This window comes from Lichtheimia ornata (genome assembly GCF_029851405.1).
Source record: "Lichtheimia ornata isolate CBS 291.66 chromosome Unknown scaffold00036, whole genome shotgun sequence".
In the NCBI taxonomy this organism is placed as follows: Eukaryota; Fungi; Mucoromycota; class Mucoromycetes; order Mucorales; family Lichtheimiaceae; genus Lichtheimia; species Lichtheimia ornata.
In genome coordinates, this window is record NW_026695356.1 from 250460 (window position 1) to 272979 (window position 22520).

At 43.6% G+C, this 22520-nt stretch overlaps 9 protein-coding genes across 9 annotated transcripts; 5 read left to right on the forward strand and 4 right to left on the reverse strand.

The window, feature by feature from the left end:
• Positions 1-257: 257 nt before the first annotated feature.
• On the forward strand, positions 258-3159 carry O0I10_007477 (uncharacterized protein; the record flags this gene model as incomplete). Its single annotated transcript, XM_058487493.1, has 9 exons — positions 258-511; positions 573-618; positions 700-748; positions 810-946; positions 1021-1835; positions 1902-2146; positions 2200-2834; positions 2902-2996; positions 3057-3159. 9 exons carry the CDS (start codon positions 258-260, stop codon positions 3157-3159), a joined length of 2379 nt encoding a protein of 792 aa, XP_058341793.1.
• Positions 3160-3200: 41 nt separating this feature from the next.
• O0I10_007478 (uncharacterized protein) lies at positions 3201-4562 on the reverse strand (the record flags this gene model as incomplete). Its single annotated transcript, XM_058487494.1, has 2 exons — positions 3201-3810; positions 3880-4562. 2 exons carry the CDS (start codon positions 4560-4562, stop codon positions 3201-3203), a joined length of 1293 nt encoding a protein of 430 aa, XP_058341794.1.
• Positions 4563-6210: 1648 nt separating this feature from the next.
• Positions 6211-7991, forward strand: O0I10_007479 (uncharacterized protein; the record flags this gene model as incomplete). Its single annotated transcript, XM_058487495.1, has 3 exons — positions 6211-7303; positions 7361-7651; positions 7705-7991. 3 exons carry the CDS (start codon positions 6211-6213, stop codon positions 7989-7991), a joined length of 1671 nt encoding a protein of 556 aa, XP_058341795.1.
• A 96-nt stretch (positions 7992-8087) lies between these two features.
• O0I10_007480 (uncharacterized protein) lies at positions 8088-9671 on the reverse strand (the record flags this gene model as incomplete). The annotated part of the gene is made up of 1 exon (XM_058487496.1): positions 8088-9671. One exon carries the CDS (start codon positions 9669-9671, stop codon positions 8088-8090), a length of 1584 nt encoding a protein of 527 aa, XP_058341796.1.
• A 1868-nt stretch (positions 9672-11539) lies between these two features.
• O0I10_007481 (uncharacterized protein) lies at positions 11540-12743 on the forward strand (the record flags this gene model as incomplete). Its single annotated transcript, XM_058487497.1, has 5 exons — positions 11540-11677; positions 11743-11938; positions 12003-12069; positions 12135-12277; positions 12337-12743. 5 exons carry the CDS (start codon positions 11540-11542, stop codon positions 12741-12743), a joined length of 951 nt encoding a protein of 316 aa, XP_058341797.1.
• Positions 12744-13667: 924 nt separating this feature from the next.
• On the reverse strand, positions 13668-14943 carry O0I10_007482 (uncharacterized protein; the record flags this gene model as incomplete). The annotated part of the gene is made up of 6 exons (XM_058487498.1): positions 13668-13940; positions 14004-14100; positions 14160-14191; positions 14246-14348; positions 14403-14593; positions 14650-14943. 6 exons carry the CDS (start codon positions 14941-14943, stop codon positions 13668-13670), a joined length of 990 nt encoding a protein of 329 aa, XP_058341798.1.
• A 1532-nt stretch (positions 14944-16475) lies between these two features.
• Positions 16476-17393, forward strand: O0I10_007483 (uncharacterized protein; the record flags this gene model as incomplete). The annotated part of the gene is made up of 1 exon (XM_058487499.1): positions 16476-17393. The coding sequence occupies one exon, from the start codon at positions 16476-16478 to the stop codon at positions 17391-17393; it is 918 nt and encodes a 305-aa protein (XP_058341799.1).
• Positions 17394-19001: 1608 nt separating this feature from the next.
• On the reverse strand, positions 19002-20613 carry O0I10_007484 (uncharacterized protein; the record flags this gene model as incomplete). Its single annotated transcript, XM_058487500.1, has 10 exons — positions 19002-19109; positions 19169-19264; positions 19348-19469; positions 19551-19686; positions 19755-19885; positions 19981-19998; positions 20147-20195; positions 20255-20278; positions 20369-20398; positions 20518-20613. The coding sequence occupies 10 exons, from the start codon at positions 20611-20613 to the stop codon at positions 19002-19004; spliced, it is 810 nt and encodes a 269-aa protein (XP_058341800.1).
• Positions 20614-20955: 342 nt separating this feature from the next.
• On the forward strand, positions 20956-22261 carry O0I10_007485 (uncharacterized protein; the record flags this gene model as incomplete). Its single annotated transcript, XM_058487501.1, has 3 exons — positions 20956-21106; positions 21180-22079; positions 22146-22261. 3 exons carry the CDS (start codon positions 20956-20958, stop codon positions 22259-22261), a joined length of 1167 nt encoding a protein of 388 aa, XP_058341801.1.
• Between the last annotated feature and the right edge of the window lie 259 nt (positions 22262-22520).

Here is a 22520-nt window from a genome sequence, read left to right on the forward strand (position 1 = left end):
GAGAGAGAGAGAGGGAGAGAGAGGCAAGTTATTGGTATAAGATAGTATCAAAAAGTAAAAGGAATAAAAGACAGCACTTGACACAATTAATTGAAAAAGTCCCTTTATTTGGCAACAGCACGGCTGCTGCGTGATTCAAGGCTTCTTTTCTCTCACCACCCACCAACCACCACCACCTCCTTTTTCCATTCTTTGCTTTTTCTTGCTTCCTCCTTGACAATAACACACACCTTTCACATACACATACGACCTATATCATGGCTAGTCTATTAGGCGCCTCGCCTTTATCTTCTCCAACAGCTTCTAAGCGATCGTCGGAAAGCAACATGCTCTCGATCGACACGAAATCAACCGAGCGAGTAACCTGGACACCTCATCTTCGCAAGTATATCTCAAACGGATATGCTGAGCATCCAGACATATACACAGACGACTTTCGTGTTCTCGACGAGCTTCGTAACGATTGTATTTATATGGAAGCCAATGAAAAAGCGTTGAATCGTTTGATAAAGTAACCTTGGAAACTCCATGTCTTGGCAGATTTACGCGAGAAAACTAAGACACGACAATAGATATTATGCACAGCTGGTCTTTATTGGCTCTAAATTCCCAATTGATGTAAGTCGAATGAGGCTAACAAAAGGGGGCAAGGGGTTGATTTCTCGGCTAACCTTTGCACTTGCATAATGATGATGATAGGTGGGTATCGAGTTTCCTTGGCATCCGGCATTTTCAACTAGCAACACAGGTACGTGAATAACAATAGCAACCTTTTTATATAGACACATCACTTATTTTTCCCATTGTAGATATCACATCTCATCGCAACATGCACTATGAAAAGGCGTGTGTTCTTTACTGCATCGGTGCCATGTACAGCCAACTCGGCAATGCGGAGAATCGATTGACAACTGAAGGGGTTAAGAGAGCATGTAACTTTTTTCAGGTAAGGGGAAAAGGGGGGGGTGCTGTTGAAAAGAGAGAGAGAGGACCAGAACCATTGATTCATGACAGTAAAAGTGCGCAGCTGGCTGTTTCAAGCACTTGCAAGATGTAGTCATACCCGAGATGCGTATTCCACCCACAGCAGACATGTCCAGTGGTGCATTACAAACGCTTATCAACCTGATGCTGGCACAGGCACAAGAATGTATATGGCAACGTGCTGCTATGGATCAACTTCGAGATGGCACCATCGCTCGTTTGGCTATCAAGATTGCAGAGTTTTATGATGCTGCCTATGAACTCGCCACCCATTCATCCACACAAGGCGTATTCCCCAAACCATGGCTCACGCATATGCAAGTGAAAGCGCTTCATTTTAATGCCGCTGCCCAATTCCGCAAATCGTGCGAATGCATTTCACAAAACAAGTATGGCGAAGAAGTGGCGCGTTTACGTATTGCCAACAGCCTCGTCAAGCGTGCTTTCGACATGATCAAGTCATTCTTTTCGGGTACACCAATGGTCAGCAACACTGTTGTCAGCGATTTGCGTTCTCTTCAACAAATCATTCAAACCAATCTTGCACGTGCTGAAAAGGACAATGATGTCATTTACTTGGAAACATTGCCTTCTGAATCAGCTTTGCCACCCATCCAAAAATCAGAAATGGTTAAGCCAACGCCACCAGCCGAGATTGCTGATCCTGTTGCTATCATGCTCGCTAACGAACGACGTGGATCACCTCATCCTGTCATTGGTTTGCCTCTTTTCCAAAAGCTCGTCCCTTTTGCTGTACATCAAGCTGCCAGTGTCTATGTCGATAGAAAAGAGCGTGTCATCAAAGAAGATATCATTGCTCGATTAGAAGAACTTACAGCTGTATACCATAGGTATGATTGCTATTGCTATACATTCACTCTTATGACCATCTCCTCATTGATTCCCGTTTTCTTTAGCTCCATCCAATCGCTCAACCTTTCGACAACGCTTGCTGGTTTCGAACAAACCGATGGATTACCTGGTCATCTTCAGCGCCAGGCTGCTGAAGTTCGTCAAAGTGGTGGCTCTCAAGCACTTTATGACATGTGGGAAAAGGTCCAACAGGCATCGACCAAGAACCTTGAGGTGCTAGAGGATGCTTTTAATGCACTGGATGATGAACAAGAAAGTGATGAATCACTAAGGTCAAGATACCGTGAACGTGAGTACCTTTAAAAAGCATAGGATTTATAGCGGCTAACTTGGCTAATTTAGAATGGAATCGCCCCGAGTCACGTGTATTTACAGCTGAGATGGTATCCCAAGGTCAACAACATCGTAATACGCTCATGTCTGCTCAAAAGGCCGATCAAATTGTGTATCGCAAATTGGATACGTGGGCCAAGATCATTGATATTCTTGCGTTACCAGAACAAGAACTAGAGCAATCGGTTCCTGGATCAGAGAATACAGAGTCAGCATCAAATGGAAGGGAAGCTGTTGAGCAATTGAGGAGATTGATGGATGAGATGGATGAACATTTGGTGATGCGACGACAAATCACCGACAAGGCCAAACGAATCTCCAATGCTGACGACATATCACCCGCCTTGTTAAAAAAAGCAGCTCAATTGACCGCCAAATCACCTGTAATCAAAATTGATCCTGCTCAATTTGAGGAACTATTTGCGGAGGAATTACGCAAATACGATGACCTGCTGATGCAAATCGACCAACAAGATGAAAGGCAAAATCAAATCTTAAGGGAATTGGCTCAAGTGCACCAAGAGTATTGCACAGCAAGGGAAAATGAATCAGCCACAGCCAAGCGGGAACGCGCTTTACAGAATTTGAGCCAAGCATACCAAAAGTTTGTGGAGATTAGAAACAATTTGCAAGAAGGACTCAAGGTAAGAATAGTAAATGGCGTATGTGTGTGTGTGTGTGTGCACGGGCCTTTTTTCATCATTATTCTAGTTTTATGCCGATCATGGACGGAGTCTGGCAAGCTTCCGAGATAGCTGTTTAAAGTATTGCCATCATCGTCGAGCTGAATCCGACCAGATTGTAGAGTAAGCTATTCAACAACAACAACAATATCAACGCAATGATTGATGCTTTTTATCCTTTAGACGATTATCGCTTGGAATGTCAAATTTGTCGATAAATGGACAACATGTACGATCAAGCCATCCACCCAATCCAAATGAATGGGGTTCTCAATGGGGTCATTAGAGTATGGATAAACATTTTATGTACTGATGGAAGAATTAAATCTATGCTGTCTTTGATTTGTCCATATCCTGCTTGCCAGATTTTGATCGTTCAACCAGTTTTTCAACTTCGAGAGCGTAACGCCTTGAGAAGACTTCAATATAAAAGCTGGCACCGTTAAAGATACTTGCTGTGAAAATGGTGATGAGAAAGAGGGTATGCAGCCAAAAATGCTGAAAGAGGAAATAGGTGGGCATGGTGGTGACCACGTTGTAAACGAGTTGCAGTAGCATGAACATGTATAGCTTGTACTTTGCGCCAAATACAAAGGCAGCCTTTTGGATAAGTCCTTTGCGTCCATGCGAATCATCAAGTAGCCATGAATAGGATGTCATGCGTAGACCCGACTCCACCTTTTCTCTTCTCCGCACCATAATGAACACAAAATAAAGCGCTTGCCAGATCAAGTAGGCTATTGTCGATAGCAACATGGCTTCTTTGAAGCTCATGGTGATGTCATTGGTGACTCCTGGAAATCGGGTATCGCGATAGTTGCTCGATTGACATTCGAGTTCGGGTAACCAACGGATGGTGTACATGACAAGAGGAGGGAAAATGTGGATGAAAACCGAGGTAATCTTATCCAATGAATGAAACACGAGTGAATTTCGCCTAATTAGGATGGTTTGTTCACCACCACCAGATCAATATGGATACCCATCACTTTTCTCGTTCGCTTACCATGTGACAATCGCCCATGCGACTGGTCCATTCGTCAAGCAATACGTGGCAATAAACATGGCACGAGATCCAGGGAATACCCAAAGGAACAACAATGTCATGGCATTGACAAAGTAACAAAGATCAAAGATAAAGTAATGCCACTTTTTCACCTTGTAAATAAGGTAACGCAATGATAGCAAGTACAACGACTGAATGGTGTAGTACAATGGGATCCAGGTCGGTAGTCGAGCTGCCAAAGCCGGAGATACACACGCGTTGCCGACACCCACCACAAAAGAGATCTTATCTCGAAGACGTACGGTCTTTGCATCTCGATTCATCCTCACTTCGATCGCATCGTATTTCTTCAATAATTGTGCTTGGAGCCGTGTTTTCTGATCCTCCAATCGTGCCGTTTGTCGCCTCAACTTCTCTTTGGTTTTGGTAGTCCACTCAGTCGATCGTGCCCGAATTTCTCGTTGTTTGTCATTAAGTTGATGTGTCACTTGTTCCAAGGCTGCAGATAACATTTCAATCATGTCAAAGTCGTTCTCAGATACAAAGTCGGCAGTGGTCCAGCCCTCAATCACGTCCAGGTCATGCTCAAAGTCGGATAGGTCATCCCCATTACTGCTGCTGCCGCTGCTCATGGAATGTGAATCAGTCAATTCAGGAGGAGGTTTGGTCATTGACGCCGCCATAGTTGTAGTGTGAATAAAGGTTAAAAAGAAAAAGAAACACGACAGCCGGGATGTGTGCTCTTTTAAAAGTAGTCGGTGAACAAAGCACACAAAAGCACATGATTGCCTCGGACTTTTGACACGCACCCGTTGCCTGGATACACAGCCTGATGATCGTCCACAAGCACACACACACATGCATATGATCCTTTATCGTTCACTTTTGGGGATGCTTAATGTTAGAACCCTGCATATGGAATTGGATTTTAAAGCTGATCATGTTGAATGTTAACGATGATGGGAGATTGACGTTATACATGCTAGCTTATTCATAAGTCATATGATGATGGTTGTGAGAGATTTATCGTCATGGATTGCTTTTTTCGGCAACGATGCAAGTTGCTACTGCTCAATGCTATGATTTACATTCCCCATTCCAATATTATTTGTCAGCATGCTGCTTGTGCTTAGTTTTGTCAGCGTCGAGCTTAACCTTGTAACAACCAATCCTTCAAGATGTTGGATGCATATGTCTCTCATATACTTGAAGTTATCAACCGCCGCATGTCAATAATACAACTATGTATCTTACAAGGTCTAAATCAGAAAGAGAAGGAACATGTGTTAAGGCATTGTTGACAAGGTCTGCGTAACCACATAAAAGGGTAAGTCAATTATACAATGGTATACAGCCTTTGTTTAAGACACAATGAATCAATCAGGCTCATTCGCTTCCTCTCTTTATTTCCTTTATCACGCCTTTCATACGTAGATAGACTTCCATAATCCTCTATATACCTTTCTATCATACAATGCATCAAGTGGCACACGCATGACGAGGTCCAATTCAGGAAGAAGAAACGTCTCATACTACATTATAGGAACTTGGAAACAGTTGGCCAATGCAAATGTCGTATCCGTTAAAGTATAACCCTTGAATCCATTATACATCATTCGCAAGAGGTAAATTGGGCAGGCCTACTCCCCAATGGGGGGGAAGATACATCGGTTTGGAAAGTTTCTATCCTTTGGGCATGCATTGTGCTAAGATGGATGTGGGGTGGCACTTGATGCGTGGAGGGCGAATCATATCCATGGTGTGTTGAGATATGCAATTGGATGATCATGGTTGACAGGTTGCACAAAGAATGATGATAGTAATTAGATCCATCAATCGTTCAGGATGATATGCATCAAAGTCGAAGTTGGCAGTGGATACGGTAAGAACAAGGCTCCTTTTCCACGCGTTGCGTATACCCAATTCCTTCCATCCCATACACCAAACCAATATTCAGATCTCGTATCCATATCCGTAAAAGGGCGTATGTATTGAAACAAGTAGTGCTACACGTAAACAAGGCCCTTCTATATGGGGGCTATCTGCTGTTCATGTGTGGAAAGGCTGTAAGACACGTTGCTGCAAGAATGCTACTTGAGACAATGGAGTAAAGACCTTGGTGATGGCAACTGCTTCAGTGACGCTGTTACGATTGGTCGTGGTGGAGGAGTGTACAAGAGAAGGTTTTGGGTGGGATAACCTTGTTGATGAGCAAGCAATCATCATGCAAATTAGTTGATAGCTGTTGGTCTGAGCTGTCAAAAGCGGATAATGTCAGCTGTTACTATTTTCTCCTCTTCCTTCCACGCCCCACCCTCCTAATGGCTCAGCATGATGGAGGGCTTCACCAAGCGATCACTTACCTGGATTGCTCTCATTCTCTTCACAATTGTCCTCGCGCTACAAGCTAGCTCTTACTTTCGACTCGCATTCTCCATGGAAACGAACCCATCGACTCAAGATGACACTACTGCCAACGTCGAGGTTACGGATGCAGCACCTACCATTGTGCGTTATGAGCGAGACTATCAGACGTTTTGGCACTATTTGGCATCAGTGATATTACTCTTTGTATGTATCGGCCTAAGGTCCCAGTTTCAGCAACGACAAGGCAACAAGAGGTATGGAGTATGGTATTGCCGGATACGACATGCACTTGAATACGAATACCAGTTACTTGATATGCGATTATCACTTTCCAACACACTACCGATGATCGCACTCTTTTTGTTGAATGCATTCCATGTGCTAGTTCGAGATCGAGTATTGGTATCCGAGCATCGTGATTTGTTTCATCAAGAATACGCCAATCGTTTCGCACAGCTAGCGGTCGTCAACATGGCTGTTGCTATTGCTTTATCCGTGCGCCACATCTCAACCTTTCCCAATAATCTTCAATGGCATCTATGGTTTGCGAGTATGGGTGGAATGTGTGCACTCTACCATGCCTGTTTCCAATTATCACGCAATTATGCACGTCATGGCCATCTTTTGGAGACTTTATTTTCAAACGTACGCTATACGACAGGAACCATGATGGCAACAGCATTGATATCACTGGTGTTTGGATCTCATCCGTTGGTGCGACACGCATCCTATCGACTTTTCCGTATATCCCATCTGGCAGCATTTGCAGTATTGGTCGCTGTTGGATATCTACATCATTGGGCATTTGGATTGATCTATGTGGCAGCTGCGTTCATGTGGTTACGTGATCAATATTGGCAATACGTGCACACAGCACCAGCACGCGTGGTTGGATTCAAGGCGCTCCCTGGCAACATTATCAAACTACAGGTGCATCCAGCATTTCAAATCCCTGATCAACAACCATCTCAGTTTGCATTTGTATCTTGGGGATGTTCATCATGGATGGTAAGCAAAGTGTATGCGCACCCTTTTTCCATTAGCCGCTTTGATCGAGGTAAGAAGGAGGAATAAGGTATACCACTGAATCAATAGTAATTCATTGCTCAATTAGACACAATCGATGATACCCTTACATTTTATATTCGGGCTGGTGGAAGAGATACCTTGGCATTACATGAAATGGCCATCGCTGGAGAACGTCCCTCTCATCTAAGAATCAGTGCTCCTATGGGTCATTCAGAGTTGGAAAATGGTCAACAATTTGCGGATTTTCATGTGGTGGTACTCGTCGCTGAAGGGGTAGGCATCACACCTTGGATATCAGTGATACAGCAATTGGGGCAACCAAATGAATGCATCAAGACTAAAAAGATTATCGTATTGTGGACGATGCGGGATACAGGTAGAGTACTTGTTGAATGGAACCTTCGTAAGCAAACTAAACCTGGATTTTAGATACATTGCATGCGATGGTGGATGAATTGGCAAACGTTGATTGCACACTACGTGTATACACAACACGACAATCCGAACCTGACATGGAAGAAGGATTCGACATTCGACATGGACGGCCTGATTATGCAACCGAATTTGAAAAGATTCGACAAGAATACCCGAATACACACGTGGCACTTGGTCTGTGCGCCCATGGTGATACGATGCGGCATTGTGGAAACCTTGCAAGACATTACAGCCATCCAGAATCGATATGGTTTATGAAACAGGAGCGATTTGAATTATAGCACATGATAGAACAAAGCGTATGTATATTTACAAAAAGATATTCTTATGTGATGAAATAACATAGATGAATATAGATTAATTAAAAGGGGGCATTTTTACATGATGACACACGAGCGGTTGGCACGTTTACTATTCCTATTGCTTTTGGAGCTGTTTGAACTTGTGGTAGACGAGGAGGATGTACAAGGATGGCTGGTATCGTCATAGTCGAGTTGATCCTGTAAGCGTAATGTTGCACGTTCATGGCCGAGTGCTGCTGCTCTACGATACCATGCAATTGCATCATGTGGCTGTGGCTGTGATACACCAATACCGTGTTCGAGATAATGGGCGACGACAAAGCATGCATTCGCCACCGTTTCATTGACGGGAATGAGGCCTTCATAGTAATCTCGAGTTTCGATGCGGGTGGATGCAGCACGTTTGGCCCAAAGTAATGATTCATGATCGGATTGTGGAAGAATATCGATTGTATACGACCCAGTCAAGTACCATCCTGAAAGAGCAAGAGCAGCATGTGGACAACCATGTTGTGCAGCACACGAATACCAATAAATGGATCGGACGTCATCGGGATGATCAACATGGTCGCCTGTTTCAAAGCATTCACCCAACTTGTACATGCTGGGTACATGGCCAAGGGATGCTGCACGCTCAAGTAGATGTAATGCATATGCGGTATCGGGAACGAGACTTGTACGTGTACATTCGCCTGTAAGCTGTACCATGGCTAGTGCATGTAATGCACATGGCAACGGTTGTGGATCATTGCCTGGATCAACCGCTCTTTGGAGCCAGCAAATGGCAGTACGTGGTTGCGGTGTTTGACGACAATAGCCACGCAAAAGAATCACCCCTAGACGATACATGCTTGGTGTGTGGCCCATGCGCGCTCCCTTGTCATAATACGCCACAGCTCGCACGTGGTCTTGTCGCGTGCCAACACCATATTCGTAGCATGCACCAGCACGAAAAGCAGCCTCCCGATATCCAAGTTTGGCAGCCTGTTCATACCATTCACATGCTTTGAATACATCCTTGTCAAATCCCAATGTACCACTACCAATACACGTGCCAAGAAGAAATTGTGCTTGACCACTTGCTGATGATCCGTTACGTGCAAGGCGCCTCAATAAATGCCGTGTATGAGTTTGCAATGCATCACGTAAAAGCGCTTTATCCAAGTCCAGAGTGCTATCACTTTGCTGTTGTTTGACGTTTTCAAGTTGTGCTGCTTGTTGCATCATTTGCTTACACAATGCCAATTGTTGATGATTGTCTCCTGTTCCACGCACTTGTTTGACCAACTGAGTGACTTCTTCAGTTGTCGTGGGTGATGGCCAACGTGTAGGTGGTGGAGATGCCGTGGCTGAAGAGCGTGTGTGTGGCTGATAAAGACGTCGTTGAGCACCCAATGATTGAACACTACCAGTGGATGAAGTAAAAAGTGATGGATCGGTCGATGATGATTGCAACGAGTTGCATACGTGGGTGCTACTACTACTATTGTTGGCGTTACCATTGGAATGATACAATGATTCGATAGCACAAGCCTTGGTTGTACTAGTGGCATGCTGTGTGGATGATGACTTTTGGTGACGATCATGAGGATACCATGATGATGATGATGATGACGGGTCGTCGACGTTAACGGGGCCGGTTGTTTGTACAGCTGCCATGATCGACGACGGCCTTGAAGATGTAAGGAATGTGGAAAAGGAAGGAACAGCCGAGTGCAAATGAAAGGCAGAAAGGTGTGAAAGCACATTCATTTCCAATACAATGATCACCGATTCGCCTCGGTTGTTTGTTTCTGTTTCTGTCTCGGTTTCTACCATCTACTCGAGAAACACGGCGATGAGGACAATAATACATCATCATCCATATTCAACGTTTTCAGCATACAACATCCTTTGTGACAAAGTATTCTATCCCACCTATGCCATTCCTTTGCTGGATGATCGATGCGAGCTTACATACAACCTATCAATTATCATGAGACACGTTGCATGAATTCTGTCAATGTTGATCGACGTAGAGATCTCAATTTGTTTACAATCCTCGGTGAAATTGTATGCTGTTTCGAGTTACGATGCACATGACACAAAGATGTACTTTGTCGGTTAAACATCCACAAGCCGATCCTTTATCGATAGCCCGCCCAGCTACGATTACATACATCTGACACACAAACATATCAGAGGAGCGCTACCATAATCACCAGCAACGAATCGACAACACTCGCTAAATGCAACAAATGACGACACCAAACAAATAGCCATCTTGTACCTGAATAAAGACATGCTTTCATGCAACGCTTTTCAATTTTGGCTAAAAGATGCACATTGTCTCCAGGAGTAAAGTGTATGCAGCATATTTTAATGACACGCTCATGGTAAGAGCAACTTGGTTTGCGATGTGGCTTCTTGGCAAACAGGAGACAAAGAACCAAGGGGGAGGCGCAAGTTGAAAGGGAGAGAGAGAGAGAGGAGCATACATGTATTATATAGGGCGAGATGCACCCACCCAACGATAATGCTTCTGGGATCCAAAGGCACTTGTATGGAAGGTTCCCTGCAGCCAACAAGGATCTAGGTGGCAAAATCTTCACAAGGTTATCACTTTTAGCCGTTGTTTCACTGCTGTAGATATATACAAAAAGTTGATAATGATTCAACAAATACCTCTTGATCATGATGTGAAGGTTGACTACGTACAGTGGCGATCAAGTCTTGTGGGTGTTTATATTTGTTGACTATGGCCCCATGTCAACAAACTTTCCATTGGGTGGGTCAACATCTATGTACCGAGCACAGACTACTGCCTGCAGCAGCAGCACCATTACTTGACGCGGTTTAGCACCCCTTATCATTTGCGACGATACTACTGCTGTTCTTTCAGTAGAATGGGCAGTACGGCAAAAAACTTCTTTTTCTTTGAATGGTAAAATTACAATGGACGAAATATCAATATGCATCTCAAATGAATCAGATACAAAGCGTGAGCGGGGGGAAATGACGATGCACCATCAGCTTGTTTGTTTACTTTTTGTAAAAAGAGACCGCGCTGATCATATCCAGGGAGCAATGCAATGTACCTGACCATACGCCCTTTGAACCTTCTTCATCATCAGCAAGATGCTCTTCATTCAGCATGTTATCACTCAAACTAAGAGCAACTCATTATCTCATCCTTAATACAAAGACACAATGACCATCTTTGCACGCATGTAGCCATCATTGTTTTTTCCTTTTCCTAATGTAAATGAAGATTCTGGATGAACAAAGACAATCACCTCCCCCAACGTACGTATGTAAACCCACCTTTTCCCCTTTTTCTAAAAGGCGTCATTGGGGGATGGGGGGGTCGGATGAGCATCATGATGAGATGTATGTTCACCTCCCCCCCAAAGCTCCCTAATTCTTGGTGATTGATCCTCTTCTCCCCTAATGCAACCATTTATTTGCCAAGGATTATTGCTCTATATAAAAGGGTAGTATTGACATCTTGTTGCGATCATCTCTTTTTCCCATTTTCCACTAAAATCATGAGCCGTGACAACAAGAAGCCCACCTCTCTTCTCACCCATCTCGTTGCCGGTGGTAGTGCTGGATTTATGGAAGCATGTACTTGCCATCCACTTGATACGGTCAAAGTCAGAATGCAATTAAGCAGGAACCATGGTGTAATTATTATTGTCGTCAATCCTACAGCCGAACGTTTATTCATGCTGTGTATATATACGTATAGGCCAAGAAACTCGGCTTCTTTGGTGTTGGTACCAAGATTGTAAGGAATGAGTCGTTTTGGGCTCTTTACAAAGGTTTGGGTGCAGTTGTCTCCGGTATCGTGCCAAAGATGGCTATCCGTTTCAGTTCCTTTGAGCTGTACAAGTCATGGATGGCAGATCCCAATGGCAAGGTTAGCACCACTGGAGTATTTTTTGGTAAGTACTTCGTATCATCAACATTGTAATCTATGGCTATTCTCACCTTCGTATAACCCTTTAGCTGGTCTTGCTGCTGGTACAACGGAAGCAATAGCAGTTGTTTCACCCATGGATCTCATTAAGATAAGGTGCAAAGAATTGAACACGATCTTCTTGTCATTGCAATGTCACTAACTCGTTTGACAAATGATAGATTGCAAGCACAACGTCACAGCTTGGCAGATCCTCTTGAAGTGCCCAAGTACAGATCGGCTCCACACGCTCTCTTTACCATTATCAAGGAGGAAGGTTTCCTTGCTCTCTATAAGGGTGTTGGCTTGACTGCCTTGAGACAAGGTAAGGATCATTATTATCGGGATTATGCACATGGTATCCTAACCCAGCCGTTTCCATAGCAACCAATCAGGCCGCCAATTTCACCGCTTATCAAGAGCTCAAGCATTTGGGCAAAAAGATTCAAAATGTCGATGAGCTTCCTTCCTATCAAACATTGGTTATTGGTGGTATTTCTGGAGCTATGGGTCCTTTGTCAAATGCTCCCATCGATACTATCAAGACTCGCATTCAAAAGTCTACAAAGCTTACTGGTTCAGGTTGGGAGCGGGTTAAGTTTGTATCAAACGAGATCTATACCAAGGAAGGTTTCAGGGCGTTCTATAAGGGCTTGACTCCACGTGTATTACGTGTGGCTCCCGGTCAAGCTGTGACATTTGTGGTCTACGAAAAGGTCAAATCTTGGCTCGATATCTTCACTGAAAAGATTCAGGACGGCGAGGTTCCCAAGATGATTGCTCAAAAGTAATACCTCTTCTTCCCCGGTTTTAGTGTTTACTATTCCCCCCTCCTTTCCCTCTCTCCCCCCAGCATCATCATCACCCTGAAATTGACCAATCCATTCACCCAAACATGGCACGCGCAAAGTATTGCATACCACTTGCATATCTTCTCTCTAATCTTTTTGTATACGTATTAATTTTGCAAGAGAGGAATAGCAATTTACACACATTACCATCATCTTTATTATCTCCAAAATAAAAACAAAGGTTTCAGACACGAAGCACGTAAGGATCGCATGACAATGCTGATTATCACCGTACAAAAAGTTGATAACAAGTATACAAATATGGTGGATGATGGGTTCATTGTTTGTATAGAGGTACGAGTTAGCGCTCTTATTGACGAGATGCAATGATTGTCACACTTTCCATGGTTAAAGCCGAACGAACGCAGCATTTAGACTATGCACAAGATGCGTCTTTGTTTTGATTGCATGCATTGAAACCTTCGGCTGATGCATTATTCGACGATACACTTTGCATTAATCGCTTTCATTTGCATATTCAGTGCCAATACCGTGACCTAGGCAGACCTACCTTGTAGTAAAGTTCAACGTTGCATATATTTGTTGACGTTTTGAGAACAAGCAGAACATGAAAACAAGCCCAAGGTTGTGGCATTTTGGCCTTTTCTTCTTTGCCAACCAAGTACTATGCAAGGTAGCTGCAAACATTACAAGTGCATGCTGTTGCATTATACATTTTATGTACGTGAAAATGGGTGATCATTCTAATTAAAGCTAGCAGTGTCATGTCCAAGGTATTCTAGTTTTTTATAGGTACAAAAGTGGATTTGGTAAGCTTGAGAATCAAGCCTTAAATAGCAGTCGTGTGCAACAACATCTCGATCACGAAAGGGAATCATTTATTGACACAAGCAATTCTACCTATTACCAATCTAAAGGATTTTCGGTCTTGATGGTAGGGTCATGTTCACCAGTGAATGTTACATTCTCGACCGATTCCTCTTTGATCGCCACACTGTCATTTTGCACCACCTCCTTTTTGACCTTTTTGACAGACGTAATAGCGGATGGGCAATACTCTCGTACTGGGCATTCACCACATTTCGGTCCTCTCGGTAAGCACATGACTTGTCCAAAACCAACAAGAAGAGGATTGATGGGTCGCCAATACTCTTTGGGTAACCATGATTCGAGTTGCTGCAAAGATGAACCATTCATCAGCACATACAATGACCAAGAAACACATCAATGATCCATTACCTTGCGTGTATCTTCAGGTTGTGCATTCTCTGTATTGCACCAGCCAAGTCGGTTGCTGATACGATGAACATGTACATCCACGCCAATGCCTGCATTCCTATCCATCCGCCATGATCAATGTCATATCCTCTCGTCACCAACTTCACCAATACTTACATCTTCCATGCAATCTGAAGACAAAGATACCCCTACCATAGGACGTTAACGATTGCTGTTCCCCTTGTTTTCCATTGTTTGCTTACCATCTTTGGTCCTACACCTGGAAGATCCATCAATCCTTCAATTGTATCGGGTATGTCACCATCGTACTTGTCACGGAGAATAACAGCGGTCTTTTTGATATAGCTTTTGTACCCATAAATAAAGATGGCCCATATACCTCATATCACAAGTACTTACCCTGCTTTTCGTTGATGGAATCCAACAGCCTTAATTTTCTCATCCAAATCCGCCTCGCTGACTTGTAGAATACTTTCCAATGTCAAGCCACCTGGGAGCGTTGTTTGCATATTCTTGACAGCGGCACTAGTAACAGTGTCCTTGGTTTGTGACGAGAGCATCAATGAAACGAGCGTTTGGAAACGAAACACCTACACATCCATCATGAGAGTTAGAATATGACCACTATCTTCTTGATTGTGCTTACTTTATCAGAAACATCCTCCTCTGCTAAACGCTCACAACCCATCGTATCCACTGGTGCAGTCGTTTTGCTACGATAATCACGTATCCGGTCGTACACTGCTTGCCAGTTCTCAGGTGCCTTTCCCATGACACGGGCTTCTTGCTTTACACTCTTGGTGCGTCGCTTGACAGTTGTCTTTTTTTCAGTGATCGATGCACTCTGCTTGCGTTTTGGTGCCGCTTTGATGGACAACGATTCTGCCAATGCATCGACACCGTTGGTCTTTGCAATGCGTGCGCTTCGACGAATGGACATTGTGGTTGTGGTTGTGTTGAAAGAAACTCGGCTCCCGGTGAAAGATGCTCAGTGTGAAACGTGCGGGAATTCAACTTGGCTTCATGTTGACAAGAACTACGCATGAGAGGAAGGGATAGATAGCAGTCAATGATTTGATCGTAATAAAAGAGCAAGTTGTATAGAAGCAACGTCGTATCATGTTGGCCATCATAATTGCATATCATGTCACACTGGCTAGTTGACTTTCATTTATCATATACAATGAGCAAGAATCTTTTCTAATCCACGTGATATGACCCCACAAATAAACGATGCCATGACAATCACCACCTCCACCACCAAAGGTATGCATACACGGGATGATCGATTCACACATGCATGAAAGGAAAGGCACGTGCTCATATCTGTTCTATTGCACCAATCAACCCAACTCAGATCAATTGTCCACTGCATTGATCTTCTTTTCTGCTGACAGCTATCATTCATATCAACGCATGCACCACATTGACATTCCCCCATTGTTCTCCTTTGTTACTATAACGTTTGTAATTGAAATAAAGAGCCGTTTCCTGTAACAGGTTCAAGAAACGCATTAGGGTTTCATTGTGATGCTCTTTGTTTCGGTGTTTACTCTTGGCAAGCTCATTATTGTATAGTATTAAGGGGTCATCATCATACAAGTTGTACGACAGCATGAGCAATCACAATGAGTCGTGTACATGCAAAACCTTCAAGTTCCATGTTTCTATGTTATGAATGGAACCTATTGTTGTTTAATGCATCCACTAAAATGACAAATGTCCGAGATGAATGCGACTTTTTTATGTTTCAGAAAATGACTACTACTAATGAATGGTGGTTCTCACAACAATCAGTGATCAAGGAAGGAACGGTTCTGGAACACTACTTTGATCAATGATTGAATCACATCAACAACAGCATATAGAAGTCAAAGGTTTATTTTGGGGACATGTGCTACAAGCCCTTGGCACTGTTATGAAATTTTGATGGGTACTCGTTGGGCTATACTGGAAAAGAAAGGATTTGTACCATGGAAACAAAGTTAATTGTTTCACCACGCACATGATTAAAGAGCGCCACTTGGGGCCTACTCTATATACATCGGAGGATGTAATATTGAGTGTGTGTGTGGGGGATGTATGATTGCTATGAATGGACAAAAATAGCCGTCGTAAAGTTAAAGAGATGCCCAGGTGTTCGTGTTACATGACACCCAAAAGGTATTGTATTAAACGCCCTTTTGCCAAGGTGAGCGCTTTGGTAGGTTTGGTTGATCTCTTTTTTGTGTGTGTTACCAGGTGTTGCCAAGAATGACACTTCCCCCATAGAGTTGCTAAATATGATGTAAAGGTGTGTCAATTCCAGGGAGCTGGATGATCAATGATGGGATCATCATTCAGCAAAAAAGCTTCGATGGGGAAGTTACTGTAACACAAGAGTTGAGCTGGTATTTATTATATATCTTGAGAATTGTCCTTTGCCCCGCATCTAACTTGACACATTCTTTCTCCAACTCTATTCTTTTCCAAATGCATTTCTCTACAACAGCATCTAATAAACCAGGCAGTGGCACTTTGGTGTGCGAGTGCTCTGGCAACCGCGCTCAATTCTCTCGTATCCATGCACAATACCCCTTAAAGTTCGTACCAACAGGTGCACATGCCAATCGTCTAGGAGCTGTCTACATGCTAAGCTATGGTGGTGGCATCGTCAGCGGCGATCACTTTGACATTGTCGTCCGAGTGGGTCCTCAAGCCAAGTTGCTGCTCATGACACAAGGCAACACCAAGATCTTCAAAGACATCCAACGCAGACTCGGCCTCCCACCCTCATCTGAACAGATCATCGCCAACTATATAGCTGCTGATGCTACGCTCATGCTGCTGCCTGATCCCGTTACGTCCTTCAAGTTATCGTCTTTTTGCTCACGCCAAACATTCCACCTTGCTTCTGGTGCCTCATCCAAGTTGGTATTGCTCGACTGGTTCAATAGTGGACGTATCACACGTGGCGAGAGTTGGTTATTCCAGCACTATTCGAGTCGAATTGATGTCTTCGTCGAAGGCAAGCTTGTATTGCGTGATCATATGGCGCTCGATGATAAGACAAAAGATCACAAGGGAAATCAACAACCCATGCCTGCCCCTTTGACAAGCTATGCAGGTCAACTCGGTCCATACACGTGCTTTGCAACTCTAATCATTGTCGGTGTCCCCGAATCAATCGAGAAACTCGAACGAATGGCTGAAGAACAACGCTTTATGGCAAGCACACAACACCGTCCTCTTTTATGGTCAACAAGCCCCTTCCTCAAAGGCCGTGGAATGCTTGTACGTGTCGCAGGAATGACCACTGAACAAGTTCGGGACTTTGTAAAGTATGAATGTCTTCAAGAAGGTCTCAAACCCATTGTGGGCGATGGCATGTTTTCCAAGGTACTCATGTAGAATAGAAGCCATTCGTTGTATTTATCCATTGTCATCATTATCATCTCATCATCCCAAATCATCATCCCCCAACTCATCCAATCATCCTTTGTAAATATCGTATCCTCTCTTTCAACTCGCTACTAGATATCCCTGTTTCCTTGCTGTATTGTCCGGATGTAACTATAGTAGTAAATAAATGATTCAGCAACAATGACATGTGACTTGAACGCTTTTCAAACATGGTAGTAATTCACGTGCCTGATTGGCCGATATTGACAGATGGCTTGCACCACATTCGTTAAGGGGTTGTTTGATTTGTATGGGCTGCTACTTGGATACCCCCTTGCTCTCATAATGCGTGCTCGCAGCTATGTATACGTTTAAAGTAATGAGACAACCATTCACGCCAAAGAATGTTTTTATTACCTGTTCGTGCGTGGTGACACCACGTGCTATTAACCAGCAATGAAAAAGCGTAAGACTTCCAACCATCCACAATAGCACAAAGCATACAATGGCTAAACAAAAGCTGACGGGTGCACGGTTGAACATGTCATGAAAGGAACGATGTTGTACTGACGAAGGTACTGAAAGAAGTACATGAGCAATGCAGCATCCAACGAGATACAGGCATAATAATGTGCATGTGGTGATAAACGTGAAAAAGGAGCGGTAATTGCGTTTGCCAATGCAATTGTTCAGCCATATACAATGATGATCCTCGCATTCTTTTGAAGGGAGATTCAATGGTTAGTAGCAATCAGGTCATCTATATAAGCAATATACCTACCAACGCAATTGTCACACTGCCTGCAGTGGGATGCTCGAGGAGGACGAAAGATTTGGCATGTATCGCAATACTTAAGGGACCATGATCGGCCCTTGATCTGGACCTCGCGATAATAGAGTCCCTGTGGGTCTGCTGTTGTTGCTGCTGCTGCATCGACGGCTGAAGCATGCAAGTATCTAGGGATGATCTACATAACAACAACAACAACAACAGTTGGCTATATTGACTTATCCATCATCATTCCATACATACCCCGGGATCAGTAAATGATGTCTTTAACATGGATGCCAATGCAATAGCGGCCATATATGCAAATAGTATCGGTACCGCAGGGTGCACATGATGCCAAAGAAAAGGACATCTAGTATACATTTGCCTTTTTTAGCTGCATGTTGATATACATTGAAACGCCCCCACATGGTGCATATGCTCACGTAAAGATGGCGAAAAGAACACAAGGAGCAATAAACAACAAAAGTGTAATCAAGTGTGGCCACTTCTCTGGTCCAATAATCCATCGCCCATTGCATATCAGTCGTGTGTTCCCTGCATATCGTCCAAGTGTCCCACATGGGCTCATCTTGCTCAATCGGCCGCCATTGGTCTCGTCATGCAATCCTCTTGCCATCGGGACATTATGTTTTGGTCGACACGTTTGCATAAGAAAATCAAAGGGAAGAGCAGGAAAAGGAAATGGGTGTATCTTTCTCTCTCTCTTTCACTAGGCACGAATGTGCAACAATAGCACTATGTAACCTGATATATATCATTTTCATTCATTTGTATATTGTTTTTCAAAGCAATCAAAAAGGATGGTACTACAACCATAGTACTTTTTATTGTCCTTCGAATTCGCGAGCAAAATAACCAGAAGCAGCTTGTTCGGCTGTGTGTAATACTTCTCCTCTGTCTTGGGCGCTAATCAAATCTTGTAATGCCGCAATCTTGCCCATAACAAAGAGTGTCAAAAACAAAGAAACAAACCTCGCCCCAATCCATTTACCTGTTCCCTGACCAAAGTTTGTAATGTGTCTCTTGCTTGAGGTGTCACGACGGGTTCATCCTTTTCCTTTTGGGTTGCAAGATAGATCCGCATAGCCTAGAGATACATAGCACGCCAAATTAGCGTCATTGTGGGGATGTTGTTTGCCGCTGAGCAACAAAATAAAAAAAATCTCGAACCTCAAAAGCAGCTGCGCCTGCCACTTGTTTGGGAGATGGGCTCGGCTTGTGATCATGGTACACCAAACGATGGTAGTCGCACAAATCCTCAGGCTGAGGAAAATCGGTCAGATGTTTCTGCACTAAAAATAATAAAATGGCCACATTGAGTCGATGTTTCTCCTATTACTGGATATAGTGAATATACATGGAGGACACGTTACATGGTGGTGGTCGAAGCAATGCCAGATCTTCTTTGGATTTTGCGTCTTCAAAGGGTTGAATCAACCATTGTTGTGTTGGGCTAGTGGCATCCTTGTGATTCAAAAACACTTGAGCTGCTTCTTTATGGTCTCCACCCTATACACAGAGGAGAGTATTAGTTTCATGATCATAACGCTTGTTGAATCAAGGATAAAGATACTTGCACGAATATCAAGCACGAGATGAGGAGAAGCTGCCGAAGAAATGAATCCATCTTGGTATTTCCATCGTTGGTTGTGAGCAAGTCCAGGTTTACGTGCGTATTGGATGATGGCCTTGTCACGCTTAATATCGCCTTTTAGGAAGTAATGGTGGCAGTAGTAGCAGTGGTTGGAATGCCCGCTTGCATTAGTTAAACTATACTTGCTCCTTGCTCGTGCCAATACATACCTCCACGAATGTCCAGTACTAGTGTAAAAATGTGACAGGGTGAATAACAATCATACTTGTGAATGCACTTTGCCATATCTTTGCTAGTAGCAATCCCATCCATTCATCCCTCCTTCCCACTTTAAACCCCGTATCTTCAATAATGCCAATGCAGACGCGCACATACCAAGACCCGATTTTCGATTAATCAAAAAGCCATCTTCATGCATCCAAAGCTTGATGTATATCGTCGTTAGCATTCAATCTCTACATGAATGATACAAGTGTACTGTACCTGATTGATACTATCGACCATTTTCTATATCAATCCAACAACCAATGTATGTATGTAATCAGTCTAATGGCCTTGGCATACGCAATTCTCGTTAATCGCACGATGATAGCTTACCTGGGGCCAAATGATGATATTAAAGTCGTTCTTGCATAGCGATAGTTAATACAATATGGCCATTCTCGCGTATCAAAAAGAGGAGTTGGGGAAGGGAAGGGAAAGAAAGGGGGTAGTATTCAAGCGAACAAAAGCGGGAGTGGGCTTACCAGCATACCACCTCCGTAGACATCGAGTGCCATTGGCTTTGCTTTGCATCGAATAAAGAAGAAGCCTTCTGGGAAATCGTTGACATAATTCGTCATGAGGCTGAATGGGGCGTCGTTGCTGGAGTGTGCTTGTCGAAGCGGGTGAAGCGGGCCGAAACTATGCGCTGGGTGTACGTAGATTGAAAGGAGCTGTCTCGTTTATCTCAGCCACAAGCCAGCAACCAAGCGAGCGTGTGTATGTGTATGTGCGCGCGCCCAGTCCTTGTTACACCAACGGGTCGGATCCGTCAAGTTCTTTTTTTAGGTTCCAAAACAATGGCTTTCACTATATATTCAGCCTCTCTTTCATTTTACTGCAGCCTTCATCTCTCCCTTTTTTCTCTTTTTCTCTTCTCTACTACCTTTACTTTTAATTGCACACTTGCATCATTCTACATCATGGGAGCTCCCATTGCATTACCTCTTTCAAATACCAATGCTACAACACCTAAAAAGAAGAAAATGCCATCTCAATTGATCATGGCTTTCGTTATCGGCTTCTTTTTTATCTGCTTCTTTGGTGTTGATACAATGTATCGCCGTAGCAGTGGTATGTTTTATCTCTTGTCTCCATGGCAACGTGGATCAAAGTTCTCACCCCACCCCCTTGATCTATTATCTAGCACTCTGTGACAATGCATGTGATTTCTCAGTATCATCTTCATCACTACCTGACGATACAACCATAACGCCAATTGAAGTTGACGACACTATTATAATGCCACCCAAGCCCAAGTCATATCCATACACCATTGTTACTGCATCCAGTGCCAACCATTTATGCGCACTTGAAAGCTTCTTGTACTCATTGAACGACTTGCGACCCGAAGTGGATGAATTCCCTCGTATCGTTGTTTACAACATTGGCATGAATCGTACTCAGCTACCAGTGTTGGACCAACTTGTAGCCCATGGCCTTATTGACGAGCTTGTCACCTTTGACTACTTCCGATATCCACGCTTTTGGGATGTAGCCATTGCCGCTGGTGAATACGCATGGAAGACCGGCATCGTTTATGAAGTCGCTCAAAAGTATCCCGATGATGTTCTTGTTTGGTTGGATGCAGGCAACATGGTCACTGCCGACTTCTTAAAACATGCACCCGAACTTGTAAAAAGCCATGGTGGTTTTTGGTCGCCACGAAGCTCAACACGCATGAGTCGCTGGACCCATCCAGGAATGTTTGAGTACTTTGGCGAGAACCCAGCTGACTATGGTCGCTACAGCAATTGCAATGGCGCAGCTGTTGGCTTTGATTTGACGAATGCCACCGCTCGTGCAATTGTTGACACTTGGTTTTCGTGTGGTCTAGACAAGCGTTGTATTGCTCCACCAGGTTCTTCACGTGCCAACCATCGTCAAGATCAGGCTGTGCTTACCTATCTCGCTTACAAGAATGGATTCGAATGCACACGCTATCCTGCTCGTTACCATGGTCTTCAAATTCATCGTGATGTAGCATGTGCTGCTAATCTCCTTGAGCGTGATGTACAAGGCAACCTTCATCATCCATCGGCTGTTGGTATGTATCATGATCATCATTATCTTTTCACTTTCTTGAACAAAGCAGCTCATTCATTGTTTATAGATTATCCAAAATGGCAACGATCGGATACTCTCCAATTATACAATCATCCAGAATGGCGCTATCCAGAAGATCAAGTCCCAGAACACATTGCACAATTAATGCATCCCCCTGTCTAGACACACATACGAACTTATTTCATTCATCACAAAAACTCTCTCCGCCTCCCCGCTCATTATTTGCATCCATTCCTCTCATTTGTGTACTATTTTTCCATCCTCATCTTTTTGTGTATATACCCACGCTCTCAACCCCACCCCACCATCATCCACCAAGCCCCATTTTGGCTAAGCCCACACACACACACTCACAACCATCATAACGCATTTGACATAAACTCTGTATTTTTGTTTTCTTTCTGTCATTTCCGCTATTTTG